This window comes from Ambystoma mexicanum, chromosome 1p (genome assembly GCF_040938575.1).
Source record: "Ambystoma mexicanum isolate Mex_15411 chromosome 1p, UKY_AmexF1_1, whole genome shotgun sequence".
Classification (NCBI taxonomy): domain Eukaryota; kingdom Metazoa; phylum Chordata; class Amphibia; order Caudata; family Ambystomatidae; genus Ambystoma; species Ambystoma mexicanum.
This window is the reverse complement of record NC_090921.1, coordinates 1263810446-1263827880: the sequence shown is the minus strand read 5'-3', so window position 1 is coordinate 1263827880 and position 17435 is coordinate 1263810446. Positions and strand designations below refer to the sequence as shown.

The following is a 17435-nucleotide window of genomic DNA, read 5'->3' as shown; positions in this document are numbered from 1 at the left end:
TTAGGAGAAACCTTCTTCTGCACTGAAACTGTCGACAGCCCTCTCGGGCCACAAACCCCTTTGACCGGCAGAGGCCCCACAATACTGAAGCTCAACGTGGTTGATTGTTGATGAGGAGGGCAACCCACTACCATTTGGGCTCGAGCTGATGGGGGGTGTGGCCATGGACCCGATACGAGATTTTATGATGGACCAGGCTGGGTTGTTAAAACTGGCGGAGGTCCGCCGCAATGCCAGTGGTTTGGACACATCTCCGGATGTGGAATTCAAACAACTAAACCCATACGTGCAACCGTACGAACAATACCGCAAGATGGTTGAGTAGGTCATTGTGGCTTTGGGACTCGGCACTCCGTTGAAGCCTGTGTCACAGTGGGAGACCACCGACACCCTGGACTGTGGGCCACAGACTGAACAGACTTTGCTGAACAATGCGGCCATAGCAGACATGGGCCCTCATTACGACCCTGGCGGAATTCGGAAAACGATGGCGGAAATGCAATACCGCCATCGAATAGCGCTCGGTGCGACTATGACCCGTCACCGCAAAGTACGATGCCATTAGCGACACTGTAGTGAACGCCAACGCTAACTGCACCAAGCACGCGCGCGCGCGCCATGCCAAACCGTAAACACCACCATGGCGCAAGGGTACGCCAATTCCGACCCTAGCGGACATGTACCTAACGCCATCAAGCATGGCGAAATGCACCATTCCGCCATGGTGAGAAGTACGGCATCGCGAATGAACCGTAAACGGCCCCACTGAGTGCCCGTACACCGCTCCCTGCCCACAAAGTACAACTCCCCGTAGGTGCAATGAAGTCACAATGCAACCATTGAAATGTACAAGTCACCCATGCATGCCAACGAACAAAAGAAACACAACAGGGGCCAATGGGAGCTGCAGGGCACAGATGGCACGAATACAGAAGCCATCCCAATGGACATGACCACAGTCCCCCACCAAGAAACGCACGCAAACACAGGCACCTGTGACCAGCAATATTCCGAAAATCACATCATTCCACCAGTCCACCTGGCTGACCGGCATCTGTTACACAAAACCCAATCCCCCGCCCCTGAGCATGACAACATTCAAACTGTCATATTGGCAGCCCCCATCCCTGACCTCACGGGCTTCGTAGGCAAACGCGCCCAGTACAGTACCACGCAACTAAACTCCGAAGCTGGAACCCAGTGCAGATCTCCTCACAATACATCGCCCCCCAAATAGGCATATGCCACATCACTTGTAAAGAAGAACGCTACACGGGCCAAATCAGAATAGAAATTTAATGCACATCAAAATCACCAAGCCCATACAGCCACCAGGCCATGAACTCCAAAACACATTTCACCATTGTGGGCTGCATCCGCAAGAAATGACCAGCCACTACTTGTGTGACGCCCTGTTCCCTCATGGTACACAGAGCCACATTCACGTACGAAAAGGCAACATGGAAGCGCACAGAACCGCAGGGCCGTCCCAATGGGGAGGCACTAGTCCAGCTGAAAGGCCGAAATGTTGCTCCGAGCCACCAGTACTGCGTAAGGGCATGTGGCCCATTGGCGATCGTCCCATAAGATCGTAATGCTGCTCCACTGATTAACACGAAGCAGCAGGTGTCAGGAGTAAAACCCATCTGCAGGAGTGGCATACAGATGGCAGTGGCAAAAGGGGAGGAGATACCTGTCAACCAAAAGAAAAGAAAAAGAACAGAATGGCCATCAGTACTACATTCCAACAACTCACTGCAATGATCACACCAAATCCACAGCCACATGCATGCTAGCCCACTCCAAAGGTCCATCACCACCCAAAAACCACTTGCGACTCATAACTATCCATATCGAGGTGTAAACACCATCACAAACGAGTGTACCTGTGCATGCGCCTGTGAAAACAGAATCCATCTGATGGGATTGGTAACGTGCATGGACACAAGTGTCTGAGGGCGCGTCGAGACAGGGAGGGCTCAACAAGGCCAGATAGACGATGGTCCCACTATGGCAGCCCTGCATCTCATAGCGTAGGGGAGGCGGATAGATCCCAAGAAGCCCTGTACATGGCAAACTCTGTATCAAATCACCTGGCCATGCATCCATTCATCATTCCCTCATCCCGGGATTAAAACGCCTGAATATTTACTCACATAACATTAGAAATATCCATTGAGTCTGTGCGTTATGCAGCCTGCAAAATCCACAGTGCCCCAGCCCGTAATTCCAGTGTAGTGAAGTAACATGTATTTGGGAACGTCCGGCCTCATCGACCACGTCGCTATTGCGCATCCCAAACCATTCATATCAATCATTGCATTCTCGCCATGGCCCCTGTCCCAAGGACATTAAACAATAGAACGTTATATTTGCAGTCAGACCTGTGGGCATCTCCTCGCCGCTAGCTGGAAACCGAAAGCGCCGCCCTTCGAATTCCTCATTTGCAACATCACGTCGAAGAGGCATCTGTGGCCGTTTGAATACACTAATTAATCCATCAAGTGCGGCTGTGTGTGAAAATGGCAACTGCCTTCACCCACGAATGGGACGCCCCGCCCGTCGTTGCAACTCGGTACAGTGATGAATGAGGGCCCACCGTTACTCGAGTACTACGTTCCACTGACCCTTCACAACTCTGTTAGCGACTGCACAGATAGTATGTGAACCAATGGGACCACAGCAGAATGAACATATCAACCAATGTTACACGGCCATCGGGTACAAATACATGATTGCAATAGCAAGATGCCATTCCACGAATTGCAGCGTTGTGCGCGGGACGTGCTCGGCCAAAGGGGAGAGCAGTTTGCACAGGTGGAATGAATCACCACAGGTGGAGGCCATTCAGCCTGAAAACACATAAATTGCACAGCCAGTCTCCTCCCACAACCACACCGAAATGCTACCGGCAGGACTCGCGATGTTGGCCCTGGGGGACCTGATAGCACTGCAAGTACTCCAACTCCAAGAAGAAGACGAACACCAACTACAACCGGCCGCACGGAGGAGACGCAGGAGGAGGAGGAGGCCAAGGCAGGGCCAGCAAGGGCCGCCAGCACAGCCACTACCACCACGCAGGCAGCCCGCAATCCCACGGCTCCGAGCACATCCGTTCAACCTCACTGATGAGCAGATCCACACCCTCTACCGTCTGGACCGGGACACCATAGCCGCCATTGTGGACATGACACAGGCTGACCTTGTCAGCATGATAGATAGCCCAACCGCCATCCCACCCCTACTGAAGGTGGTGTCTGTACTACACTTCCTGGCCACAGGCACCTACCAGCACACAGTCGGACAGTTGCATGGCATTTCTCAGCCACTGTTCTCACGGACACTATTGCAAGTGCTCGATGCCCTCCTGCAGCACGCAGACGACTACATCTCCCTACCACGCTCGGAGCAGGAAATTACCAACACAAAAGTGGGATTCCATGCACTTGCCGGCATACCGGGTTGCATTGGTGCCATCGACTGCACCCATGTGGAATTGGTCGTCCCACATGCCATGGAGGCCCAGTACCGCAACCGAAAACAATTTCATTCTCTGAATGTACAAATGGTGTGTGACTCCAACAGGATCATTACACATTGTTGTGCCCGATTCCCTGGATCAACCCATGATTCTATGGTCTTGAGGAACTCTACAATACCACGCTACATGGAGCGACACGCAGGGAACAGATCCTGGCTACTCGGTGAGTCTCATTTCATGCATGATAATGTGGGGTATGTGATGCGGCAATGACCTGGCAGGAAGGGGGGGGGGTGTGCGTACGTAGCAATGGCATTCCACATCATACGTTTCTCGTCCACATACAGGTGATGCTGGATATCCACTGAAGAGATGGCTCCTCACACCAGTCCGGAACCCACGGGACCAGCATGAGGAGGACTACAACCATGCCCACTCACGTACCCGTGTAGTCATTGAACAGGCATTCGGCCTACTGAAGGGTCGTTTCCGCTGCCTCAGCAGGTCTGGCGGGGCACTCCAGTACCGCCATGAGAAGGTTGCAAAGATGGTGATGGCATGTGTCATGCTCCACAACATGTGCGTACGTAGAAATGTGCCCATGCCCCCTGACGCAGAACTGCAAGCACCTGATGATGGTCATGATGAGGGTGGGGATGTGGCAGCACCTCAAGGAGTCTGCGAGGCACCGGAGGGCCGTGACATTCGTCAGCATCTCATTGATGTATGCTTCTAGCACTCACGCCTGGTGGCTGATACATGGACACGGGACTCGTGGCACTGTGTGTGTCTGGGACATGCACAATATGGACTGTACGCCTATGATGGCCTAGTACACAAAGATCAATGTCCACACATCTCATTGGTTGATCGTGCACTTTTTATGGCATATGTGATATCATGTTGTACACCCTATCGACCCGCCACCCAAGTGAGCCCAACACACCCCCTCCACCCTCCTACCTCCCCCCCGAACACCAGTGTCCAAGGATGCTCATTGTCAGTGGGCAGTCGCTATTGCAAGCCCCCTCTGCGGGTATCAGGGGCACCCCTGCCTGTGGAGCGCAGGTTCCTCCCAGATCTACGTTGGGGGCTGCCCTGGACGGAACTTGCAACGGATGATGTCTCTGCCTGCTCACGTCCATGCATGTCCCTAAGGGTTTGCGAGAGCTCAGTGAGCACACGGCGCACTGCGGCAAGTTCGGCACATACGTCCTTGGACGTCGCATGCAGTTCCCCCCTCAGGCTCTCGGTGCTTCTCTCCATTTGTGCCCTTAGTGTCTCTGTACCTCTCTCCATTTCTGCCCTAAGTGTCTCAGTTGATGTTTCTATGTCTGCCTTGGTGCCCCCACATTCATCGGCATGGTCCTTGAGGAGCGTGGCCAGTTGCTGCTGTTGCACGATTAACTGGTCGAGGGACTGTTGCCTCTGCTGGGCCATGGCCATTTGCGGGGGTGTCACAGAGGGGCTGTTGTCCTCATGTTGCCTTGCCACAGGGCTTGTGGGGAATGGCCAGTCGTCGTCTTGTGGGTGCCCCTGCGTGGTATCCTCATGTTGTACGGGATGGGACAGACAGGGGGATTGGGACAGGTCATGGATGGATCTGACTTCGACATCCCCGTCTTCTGTGTCGGAGCATGCTGCCATCAATGGGGTGTCACCTATGGTGCTGCTGCCACCGGAGGCAGTGCCTTCTGTGGCATCCGTTGGGGGGACCTGTGGTGGTGGTGTTGTGGGCATGCTGGCTGCTGGGGTGCCTGTTGATGTTCCCTCCTCTGTGCTGCCACCTGATTTGTGCTGCTGCCGTGTCTTGATGCGTGCAGCTGAGGTGGAGGGTCTTTGGCCGTCGGTCTTGGCCCTCTTTGCAGGTGTGCTGGTAGGGGTGTCCTGGAGCTCGTCGTTTGGATCGGACCCTGTGGTGGAGTAAAGGAGGGCGAGGGTTATTGATGGGTCTGTGGGAATTGGAATGGCATTGTATCACATGCATTGGGGTGGTACCTGAGGGTGATTTGGGTCGGGGCCTTGGAGGTGCTCTCATTTGTGTGTGGAGTGAGGGTGCAGTTGTTTGGCAGCCTGCAGTTAGGGTGTGCCTGCTGCACGTGTAGTGCGTGTTTTAGGGGTTTTTAATTATTTATGTATTTATTGTGGGTTTTAACGTGCGCTATCAGGCCGATGTGTGTGGACGTTCTCCTGGACATGTGTTTCTGTTGCACTATGTGGACGCATGGTACTTCACATGGATGGACTTTGTGGATTTGGCATTGTTTTATTTGGGCCACCTACCTGAATCTTCGGATGTCTGCACTCCTTTCTCCATCCCTCCGACTCCCTCTATGCTCTCCATTCCGATGGTGGAGGCACAGATTTCTTCCCAGGGGGTCAACTTGATGGGTGATTCAGGACCTCCCCGGTGGCTGTGGCAATGTTGCGGTTGGCAGAGAGTATGCTGCGGACGCGTATCCGCAGGTCGTCCCATCGCTTACGGCATTGCTGTGGGGTGCGGGGTGCGGTCCCCACCGCACTTACCCGCTGTGCCACCAGAGCCCATATGGCCTTCTTGTTTGCAAGTGCCGTCCTGGTCATTTGCGTGCAGAAGACGACGGCAGCATTCTCCTGGAGGGTCTCTGTTAGCACGGTGAGTTCCTCACGGGAGAAGTGGACCTGCCGCTTGCGGTCGCACGCTTTCTTCGCTACTTTTCCCATTTTTCTTGGTTTCGCTAGGGTGGATGACGGGTTGGGGTGTGTCTCAGGGTAGTGATTTTAGTGGTTGTGTGGTTTTAGTGGTTTTATAGGTGTACGGCGGGATGTTTCCCGTTCCGGGCCCATGTTTTAACTTCCGTTTCCGTATATTTCCGGTCACCGTACTTTCCGGTAGGCGCACACTGCGGTGTCCGCTGTGATGGGTGGCGGTATTGCACCTAGGGCGCCGTACGGCGGCGGTGTGGGCCGTTTTGGGGTCATTTCCGCCATCGCGGACTGTGCACTTCCGCCATGCCGTGGTGCTCGTGCCCGATGGGTCGGAATGGGCCGCACTTTGCTCCTTCGTGCAATGGCGGAAACGCTATTTACGCTGTGGCGGTCCGGTCAGTCACTTTCCGCCAGGGTCGTAATGAGGGCCATGGTCTTGTGGCAGCACCCGTGCTCAACACTGAAAGTCGACACAGAGTTTACGAATAAATGTAAACCGGCAAGAGGCAACCTTTCAATTTTTCACGTCTCATCAGAATCCTGAAGTATTAGTGGTGCAGGGTGCAACGTTTGCATCCAGTACCTCGATGCTGACTTCGAACCTCCCCACCAACACGGTGTCGAAAAAAGTCAACACTTTGGCGAAGAGTGTAGCATGGCTCTTCTGCTTTTTCCAAATTTACCCGCATCCTCTGGAGCACCATTTCGGAAGCATCTGATTGTCTCCCAGAGAGAGAGAGAGAAAGGTCAATAATGGCTTCTTACACATAGTGGCTGATGGCAAAGAAATGGCCTGTCAAGTGCTCCAAGCAGGGTTGGACGTGTCAGACTGTATGGGTTGTGCTATGTGCACTTCAACAGTCTTGCAGAGGTCTGCTTATTTGAGGGGCACAGAGTTTTCCCCAAATGTCCAATCGAAGCTGCTGGGCCTTGCCTTCGATGGTGAACATCATTTTGGCCCCAAACCCGATGAGTACCTAGAAAGATTCAAGGACTCAAAGCTGACTGCCAAATCCTTAGGATTGGCAGTGCAGCAGTAGCCTCCATGGCAGAATACTGCCTTTGGGTCCGGATATGGGGTTAAATGAGGTTCTCCATCTTTCCTAGAAGGGCCCAAGTGCTCCAGGCCAAACAAGTGCAGCACAGGTTCTCACGGCCAGGTAGAGGAGGGTCGAGACAGTTGACTACTGCTGTAATTTCGACATCAATGGCCCCTCAGAAACCTCTTTGAGGTCTCTCCCCATACTTCACTGCTTGAAGGAGGCTCTCCGGATTCTTGGGTATATGGAAAGAAATTACTTCCAATGCCTTGGTCTTCAGCTAATAGAGGTGAGCTACTGCCTCCTGTTTTGGAAGAGACAACCAGACAGACCTCCACCTCCCTCCGGACAGCCGGAACGGGGGCTACAGGAAGAGCTGCAGGCCTTTATTTTGAAGGGAGAAGTAAAGGCAGTTTAAGCCACGGAAGTAGGCTTGGGTTGGTACTCCTGATACTTTCTGGTTCCCAAGTAAACTCTGTCCCATCGTGGACCTCAGGTATTTGAACACATTTCTGAGGAAGGACAAATTCAGGATGGTGACGTTGAGGGAAATTCTCCAGGCACCAGTTCCAAGATTGGCTGGTGTCACTGGATCTACAGGATGCCTATTTTCACGTGCCTATCCACAGGATGCACAGGCGGTTCCTAAGGTTCATCATCGAGGATGGACATTACCAATTCAAAGGGCTTCCTTTTGGCTTGCCCTCTGCCTCAGGGTCTTTACCAAGCTGATGGCAGTAGAAGCTTTCCATACTTGGATGATTGCCTGATCCGAGTGCGGTCGCAGAACAGGTTTCAAGCCATCTTAAAGCCACATGTTCACTACTGCATGACTTAGGATTCTCAGTGAACTTAAAGAAATCATAGACTTCAGCAGCGCAAAAGCTCTAGTTCATCAGAGATGTCGTGGGCATGCTGGAAGGGAAGGCTTTTCCTTCCTCCTGAGGAGAGAGTCACCAATGTGGCACACATGGCAAGTCTCTTCCAGAACTCCAGCAGTCTTTCGGCATTAGCTTTCCTGTGCTTGCTGGGCCTCATGGCATCCTGTATTTTCCTGGTGCTGCGGGCGCAAGGCTTTGGATGAGATCCCTTCAGTGGCTTCTCAGCAGCCCATGGTAACAGTACTTCGGTGTGCTCCAGGTGTCAAGGTCTGTGGTGAACTACCTGACTTGGTGGAGCGACAAGACGATCAGGTAGGCGGGATAACCTTTCTGCCTCCATGGCCAGAGGAGCAGGTTGTCACGGATGCCTCACTGAAGGGCTGGTAAGCTCATTACAGCTCTCTCCAGATCAGTGGCCATTGGTCTCAGAAGGTGAAAGGTTATCACATCAGTCTGATAGAGCTGGGAGTAGTCAGACTGGGGTTGATGGCTTTTGGACCTTCTCTGTAGGGGAAACATGTCCTGGTGTTAACGGACAACACAGTGACCATGCACTACCTCAACAAGCAGGAGGGAGTGTGATCACTTCCCCTGTGCAGGGAGGACATGCAGCTATGGTCCTGCATGCTAGAGAACAACATCCCAGCCTCTGTAGCTCATCTGGTGGGGGGCGAGCATGGGTTGGCAGGTGCTCTGAGTAGGCAGAGCTCGGTCTCCCACATGCAAGAGCTATGCCCAGAGGTCACTACAGAGATCTTCACCCGGTGGGGCACCCTGACAGCGGATGGGGCACCATGATGGTGGATCTGTTTGCAATCGTGGACAACACGATGTGCAAGCAGTTCTGTTCAAGGGAACTTTCCTCCATAGGGGCATTAGGGGATGCACTTTTAGTGGGTAGAGTCTTCGACCTCCATTATGTGTTCCCGTCGATACCAGTCCCTTGGGTTCTCAGGACGTTGTGGAGATTAGGGAATACCTGATCCTGATCGCCACAGACTTGGTGAGAAGGACGTAGTTCCCGGATCTCCCAGAACTGGCCATATTCCCAGCTCTCTGGCTTCCTTGGAGACAAGGCTTCTTGTCAAAGTCGGGAGGCAATGTGCTTCACCTGAACCCGGCCCTCTTAACCTGAATGCTTGACTCTTGAGAGGCTGAGGTACAGGGACTGGGACTTTGAGGAAAAGGTACTGGAGGTGCTGTTGGCTGCACTTAGGCCATCCACTAGGTCTCTGTATCCATGCAGACGGAGAAGGTTCATGACTTGGTGCAAGGCAAAAGGAGTGGACCCCATGTCGTGTCCCACCTCCTCACTGATGGAGTTTCTGTTGGCCCTAGCCAAATCGGGTCTGCAAGTGGGCACAGTGAAGGAGTATATGGCAGCTCTTATGCTTTTTAAATGGATACCAGAGCATGGTTCCGTGTTTACCATCCCGGTGGAGGCTCAGTTCTAAAATGGCCTGGTAAATTCTTTTACTCCTTCTCCTTTTGTGGTCCTTGACTAGGATCTGAACTTGATTCCCACCTTTCTGATGGCACTTCATTTGAGCCTTCGCATTGAGTTTCCCTCAAACTCGTCACACTGAAGACTGCTTTTCTGGTGGCAATCCTGTCCGCTAGAAGCGTTAGTGAATACATGCGCTGCCTAGTAAAGCCCCCTTCCTGAAGTTTTAAAAGAAAAAAGTCTCCCTGAAAATGTGCCCCAATTTTCTGCCAAACGTGATGCCAGAATTTCACTTGGGCCAGAGCATCGACCTGACAGCATTTTACCATCCACCCCATCCTTCAAAGGAGATGCTCTGCAGATTGGATCCCAAGAGGGGGCTGAGTTTCTACCTGGCTAGAATGGGCTCTTTCAGGAAGGATGATCAGTTATTTGTGACTTTTCCACAAATCTGGTTGGGGCAAGCAGTTACTAAGCAATCTATCTCTCACTGGATAGTGCTATGCATTTCTGAGTGCTACCAGATCGCAGATAAGGAGGTTCCAGCAGGGCTTAGGGCCTATTCTTCCAAAGGACTTGCAGACTCCTCCGCTCTTCAGAGGGGAATGCTGGTTAGAGACATTTGTCGCACGGCAACGTGTTCTTCTCTTCACACGTTTGCCAAGAATTACAGCTTGGACTTGTGCCATGAGGCAGACTCGAGCTTTGGTAGGGCAATCCTCTAGAGCTTTTCGGTGTGACTTCCGACCCTCTTTTTGCATGGCTACTGCTTTGGGAGTCTATCAAGATGAGGAATCTGTGCGAGAATGGAATCCATTGAAGGAGAAATTACTTGCCAGTAATGTTCTTTCTATAGAATCTTCTCCCACATATTTCTCATTGCCCTCCCAACCTACCCCACTTGGAAGTCCATGGTCTTAATCGCATTCTGTGGCCACGTTTCTGTGTGCAGTGACATGAGGAGCATAGTGCTACGTTTTGGGACAGCAGCGGTTTGCTAAATAGACTATCCTACTTCTGGTTGCTTTCAAAGTTGAAATCGGAAAGAAAAAGATAAGCAAGCAATGGCTGTTTGTTCTTGTTGTTGGTTACTATGCCTTTCCCCAATACTGCATGTTTCATCCCACAGGCGGATCCCAGGGAAAAAAGTGGGGAACTGAGGTTACGGGGTGTAGTACATCCTTTTATATGACTCCCGACATCAGATTGTTGTTGAGGATTGGCACGGCTATAGGGAGTCGTCATCAATGATATTGAGTGGCACTAAGCCCCCTGTCAAAACGTTTTCCAAGCAGCTGACGCTGGATCCCTATCTATCAAGATGAGGAATCTGTGGGAGAAGAATCCATAGAAAGAACATTACTGGTAAGTCATTTCTCCTTGCTGCTGGAGTTTGGTGTCTTATATTAACGGTTTCAACATCCTAAGGTGGTTAGGTACTCGGGTGTAGCACACCTACGGTTCTGCAAGGAGGGAATAACGTCTTACTGCAGGTTTCCTAGCACCCCTCTACTGGTCATTGAGGATGTGGGTGGTTCCCACAGTGGTCTAGTGGTAGTTGCCACGCTGTTGGGCAAGCGCCCAAATAAGAATGGGGCTACCTAACTGCTGGAGATTTTTTTATATTCCATTTTGAAGATCGGCCTAAAGTCCAGCTTACCCGAATTCACAAGTCTAGGCCAACCATTTTAGCCTTTGAACAGATGTTTGGGTCCCAAGGTGAGGGCAGACTGGAGTCAACCCTTTATACATTGGTCTCTCGGAAAATGGATGGGCTGTGCAGTGCTCCAAGGTGAAAAGGAAACATTGCTTGGGGTGACAATGATTTAGGAAAATGGTCTTACATGTCTAGTCAAACTAAACGGGTATTGCTTATTTATCGTTTTAAATAGCAGTTTAAGGTCCTCATAGAATACATATCACACACCATTCAGACGGCAATCACATACTAAAGAGTATCCTCACGCAACGCATCACCTACGGCCACACACATAGCTGGCAACACAAAAATCAAATTGTGTCTTTGTGGAAAATCGAATTTGGGTGTCATGTCGGACCACTTTGAAATCCCCTTAACACTCACTTTACAGCACACCAAACCCCCTGACCTGCCACACATATCTCTTTCCCCCAGCCAGATAAACCAAAAACGTTAGAGACAGCCTTACCTCCACTCATTCCACTCTCAACCTCCCCATACGCATACCTCGATTCTCCTAAAAAAATTACACCACAATCATCACACACGCTCTCAGCAAATAGTGCCCTTCTCAAATCACAAAAACTCCACAACTGCCACCATAGACAATCTTTCAACAGAATCATGGTACGCTTTGTCACTGTCCAACAGCAACAACAAATCACCACAAAAAAACCTAATCAACCCCTTCCATTTTAGCTTTCGGCCTGGACACAGCACTAAGACTGCTACATGTCACATCCTTGATGATCTCCACAACATCACAGACAAAAGACATAAAGCACTACTCATACTCCTCACCCTGCAGTCATGCAGTCCATGAGGTCTGCTCAAGTTGGTGTTCGTCTAGCATCCTGTTCTTTTTTGGCAGTGGTAAATCATCTTTTAATCATCTTTTACACAAATTTGTGAGAGGCTGGTGTACATCGGAATCCAGAGCTCCCGGATCTGTGTCATTCTAAGCAGTCTTCTGGAAGTTCAAGGCTTATTTATAGATGTTAAAAAGTTGTGGATGTAATCCAAATGTCTTGACTAAGTGTGCCTTCAGTCAGTTGATGTATAAGCAACCTGTGCCTTTTTGCATCAGTTGCTTGCATTGAAATACTGTTAAAAATAAACATTGGCAAAGACAAATGTTGCTAGGCACTGCCATAATATGCCCTGGTATTAATATCATTTTCCAGCTTTTGCCATCTTATGGCCAGGCAGTACCATGATGTCACTGCCTAGAAAATGTCTATCCCTTGCCTGCACAAAAGTCAAAAAACCTGGCTATGCCAATGCTCGTTAGCCGTCTTTTCTCCCTCCCTCCATTAAGTCATCTTTCGCAGGCCCATCCAAGGACTCTTAGCACATTACATTTTAGTGTTTGTGTCAGACCAGAGGGCTTGCTTTGTGAGAAGCCTGGTCTATCACATGTATGGGTGAACAGAACTTCCCTCCGCTCACCTTTTGTCTTTTGCAATTATATATTGAAATGCTGGCCCATTCAGCCACTTCCTTTTGTTTCTCCACCTGAGAAGATACAGCTGGAGAATACTGCCAAGTGATTCATTTGTGGGTTTTGATTAGTGGAAAGGTTTGCGGAATGGGCGGGAAGGCAGACATGTTGGTGGTTCTGCTGGGTGGAGTACAGGTGCATTTTGCTTCTTCTTAGTGGGCACAATGGAATATTCTGAGATTCCACCCGTTCTGCTTGAGTCCAAATGTTACACCCACCCCTTAGTCGTCACACATAGGTTGGAAACATGTTTTGGTATGTGTAAATGTGTGCTACTTCAGAGGGGTGCATAGACACTTTAGGAATGTCTTAAGATATATGCCCTAACAATGTTTCCTTTATTCCTTTATTCTCTTCTGCTTACTTCAGTTCCTCCTTGGAAGAAGAAGAGTGGTGAGTGACTTGAACCGTACTGTTGCTGAATAGTCTGTAGTGCAATGCCTGCCTCTAGTCATGCCAGGCAAAGAGGACTCCCTGGGCCACAGTGCCTTTGTGTTTTAGATACACAATGTGACATACAACTTCTCTCCCGCTCAATTTACTCGTCACAGAGCAGCACAACTACCACTCATTCATAGCAAAACCCTTCCTTTACTGTAGTTAAACGACGGTACATTTGGGAGAAGATTTCGGGTAGTTTTGCTGTATTAAGTATTCTACCAAAAGGCCTTTGCATAGGTAAACAGAAATCACTTGTTCAAGTTGCAAGTTGGTAATGTTCAAGGCATTTTGGGTACAAAACAAATTGGAAGGAAACCCAATGGTTTGGACTAAGAGGGCGGTAAATGGGAACACATACTAAGGCAGGGGTGGAAACTATGGGATGGATGTTCGTATAAACATTATTTATTTATTTATTTTGTTTATTTGCATATAGTTCTAAAAGAACTTTTACAAAATATCTCGCAATACAATTAAAACAATTCATTACATTTCATCGTCACATAATCATACTCTATAGTGTGTATTCACAGTTTAAACAGTTGACCATATTAAAACTAATTTAATTTACAACTAGACATTCCTTCCTGAAGTTTCCAAATGACACACGTAAACTATTCCTCAGATTCTAAAGATACCCCCAATTCTACATTAAATGATAAAGACAGGGATGTGGGAAAACATTCTTTGCGCGTTTAAGTTCTGCTCATCGTGACCACTGTTTTGAGAAGTTATCCGAAATTCATATTTAGAGCTGTACCCTACACTCCAGTTTGACTTGTCGACCTGTGTGGCTTTCCTGTTGGAAGTGCATGTGCCATGCTCGTTATAGTTGATAGGAACTTCAGGAAGCATTCTTAAGATAGATGGGGTTTTAGCGATTAGTATCCTTGAAAGCCCCTTGTTTCCAAAGAGCGAGATTGTCGCTTAATTTTAGTTTCTTCTTTTTTTACAGTGGTGGTAGAATATTTATTTTCAGGACCCAGATTATTTATTTTCCGCCAAAAGATTACATTGCATTAATAGCCGTACATTTGTAGGAAAAGACTTCAAGAAAACCAGGCACATTTCGGGAAAGCACATGAATCGTTGACATTCCAGGGAGCCTAAAAAGCTTGACAGAATACCCCTGACATGGATAGGAAATAATGGTATTCATTGCCTTTTAATCATCACAGTTCTCAGGGTAGACTTGACTTTGGAACACTTTAGGATTATCCCATTTTTCTTTTGAAGATGTACCTTTACACTACCCCAACATCTACAGTTATTTTTCATTTATGGACTTGCCAGACATTGGGCCTCCTCACGAGTTGGGTGGTATCCCGAACGGGATGCCGCCCAACTTTATTTGCGTTAGCGCTCACCCATCCGGTGGTATTACCGCCGGATCACGCATTGGATGCTAACCGTCTCTCCCCATTCCCTATTGGGTCAATGGGGAATTTACAGCGCAATTACGGGGTGGTAATACTGCCGGCTATTTTTGCACCGAAAATTGGCATTTTTCCAGCGTGTTTACCCCCAGCTTTCAGCTGGGGGTAAACACATCTGACACGAGATTGGGCGCACCCTTAAATGCAGAGGTAACAATGTTACTGCCGCATTTAAGGGCTACACCCAACTCGTGATGAGACCCACATTGGGTCTTAAGGACTGCAGCAATGTGTCTTGCTTTGAATGATGCACACCTCTGCATCCCGAGATGTGGATCCAGCCTTGGTGCCTTTTTTCTTAATCCCTGTCTTTCCACTCTTCGGACCTCATCACAAGTTTGGTGGTAAATTGGCTAATTACCGCCAATGGAAATTGCATCACCGCCGGAGTGGGAAGCATCGCAGCGGCCATCTTGAAAAACACAATCCATTAAATACAGCCATCCAGCACTGCAAAACATCAATAATAGAGGGCCAAATATTGCCTCAGAAAGCCCAAATTTAGTAAAAGTGAGCTTTTGGTCCGCACAGATGAGGCAGTGGCCCACTGTGAGGAGCTGTATGGAGCCCGGCAAAAAAAGACCAGTGTCCAGCGGCGGACAGCAATATGGTACAACATTGCCCAGAAGGTCAAATCAGTTGCCAGTGTACCCCCTGATGGTGAGGACTGCTGGAAAAGGTGGAGTGACCTGAGGGTAAGGGTGCAGGACTGCTGTTCCAAAAGTGCCAGGAGTGCCTGTCAACAGGAGGAGGCACTGCCGAGCACCTGGTTCTCACTGAATGGGAGGAAAAATACAGTACAATGCTCAATCTCGAGGGGACAGAGGGAGTCAGCAGTACAGAGGTGGGTGCCAGCAACCAGTAGGCAGGGGTGAGGCACCCCACCCAATGCATGCACAAATGACAACCCAGTATAAGAAGCTCCAGTGGACAATGACACAAGTCAGCAGACCCCGAAGCTAGGCATGCCGACAGGGCAGCCTGACGGGGCGGCACATCAGCCACCCCCAGAGCAGCCATGGGCCGGGCACCAACGGCATGTTTGAGCATCACAGCAGCGGGAAGGGCAGGCAAGTGAATGAAACAAATGCCGTGCGCACCACACCCCTACTGGTGCACCCTCTGCCAGTGGGATTGAGGTGCATGAGCACCCATGTCACCATGCAGCAGTCACCCCAGTATGTAGCGGACCCACTAGGGCATGGCAGACAAGCCACAGGGAAGCACACGTCCCACACACCTACATGTGCCTAGCCTTCCAATCACTGTGCATCACAGAACAGCCCTGCCGGCTGCGCATCAGTTCCCCATAGACCCATGACAGCGCAATGGAACAAGCCACCCTCAACTCCACCATGTCACTGCCAACCAGGGAGGGGGATGCTGGGCCATGAAGGACCCCAAGCATGCATGTCCGACCACATCCATCCCAGCATGGAAACCCTGCCCTACCCAGACACAACAATGACCAACAGGCAATGGGCCACACACCCATTGCCTCATGCGAAACCCTGACAGTGGTCCCACATGCATCCTCCCATGGGCAACCTTGCCCATTTGCCAAAATGTGTTGTTTACAGTCTGTGCCATAGCAATTGTGTCTTGCATGCCAAATGCCAAAACACGTGGGGGAACCATACCTGACGACATCCCATATGTCCCCTGCAGGCACTCACAGATCGCCAGATGCTTCGGAGGAGGAGTCTGCTGGCCCATCAGGCAGTGGCTTTTCAAGACCCTCAAGGTCTGCCACCACCACCCCACATAGGCACACACAATCCACGCCTAAGCACACAGACCACCATACAACATCTGCACCAAGCAAGGCCAGGCCTGCAGGTCGGCCTGGAGGCCCTTCCTCAACACCAGCAACTGTAGCCACGGAGACAGAGGCAACACCTGCTAAAAAAGACACTGAGGAGCCACAGGGGGGGAGCAGCCCAGAGTCACCACTTGCTAAAGCCCATCAATCCCCACAGAGACCTCCGCACCACCAGCGCGTGGTCACACTCGAGCCAGACTTTGACACCCCAAGCTATGGCTCGCCTGCCCGCAGCCCTGGTGCAGTGTAGTGCCTCCCCCTCCCTGATATTGTAGTCCGCCTTGAAGCGTGATGTTGCAGTGGCTAGATATGATGGAGCGCAGGCAGCGTGGGATGGAAACGATCGGGCGCACTCACTCTGCAGACCTGCAGGCCATAAGGGACTGTATTCAGGTGGCTACCCGCAGGGTAGTGCGTTAGATGGTACAGAACAGGGCCGAGATCAGTGCAAACACATTCACCCTGACATTCTATGTGCAGCATGTCCGTGAGATGACAGAGGGAGTCTCTGCCCTAGCTGATGCCATGCAGCACGGCAATGAGTTGCAGTGGCAGCGGAACCTTGTGGCGGCGTCCTTCCCATTCACCTCCACCACGCCCACAAAGGCGTCACAGCAGGGCACGCCATGACGACAGTCACAGCGACTACTGCACCCAAGATCACCTGGGGCCAGCAGGGGAGGGAAGAGGCCCTGACAGTGAATGACACAGAGACACCGGCTGCCATGAGCGGCCTTGCCAGGAAGTTGGTAGTGGGAGGGGGATAGTGTGCTGGGGAGTTGGTAGTGGGAGGGAAGAGGGGGGATAGTGTGCTGGGGAGATGGTGGTTTGAGGGGGATAGGGGGAGGTTTGATAGTGTGCAGTGGAGTTGGTGGTGGGAGTGGGAGGGAGGATAGTCAGGGCACATAGTTAGAATAAAACAGTTGAACTACATCAATGCGAGGACATTCACGATTGTGTCATTGTGGAGTTTATTTACAGAAGTGACAGTCACACAGTGGT

The 17435-nt window shown here is 50.6% G+C and overlaps 1 protein-coding gene across 1 annotated transcript in view; it reads left to right on the top strand.

The window, feature by feature from the left end:
* The window catches only part of SHANK1 (SH3 and multiple ankyrin repeat domains 1), a 2604687-nt gene that overhangs the window by 2169106 nt on the left and 418146 nt on the right, over positions 1 to 17435 (top strand). The window contains exon 20 of the mRNA XM_069605116.1: positions 13104 to 13127. Within this exon, the coding sequence (XP_069461217.1) occupies positions 13104 to 13127 (24 nt within the window). The remainder of the gene's footprint in view (positions 1 to 13103; positions 13128 to 17435) is intronic.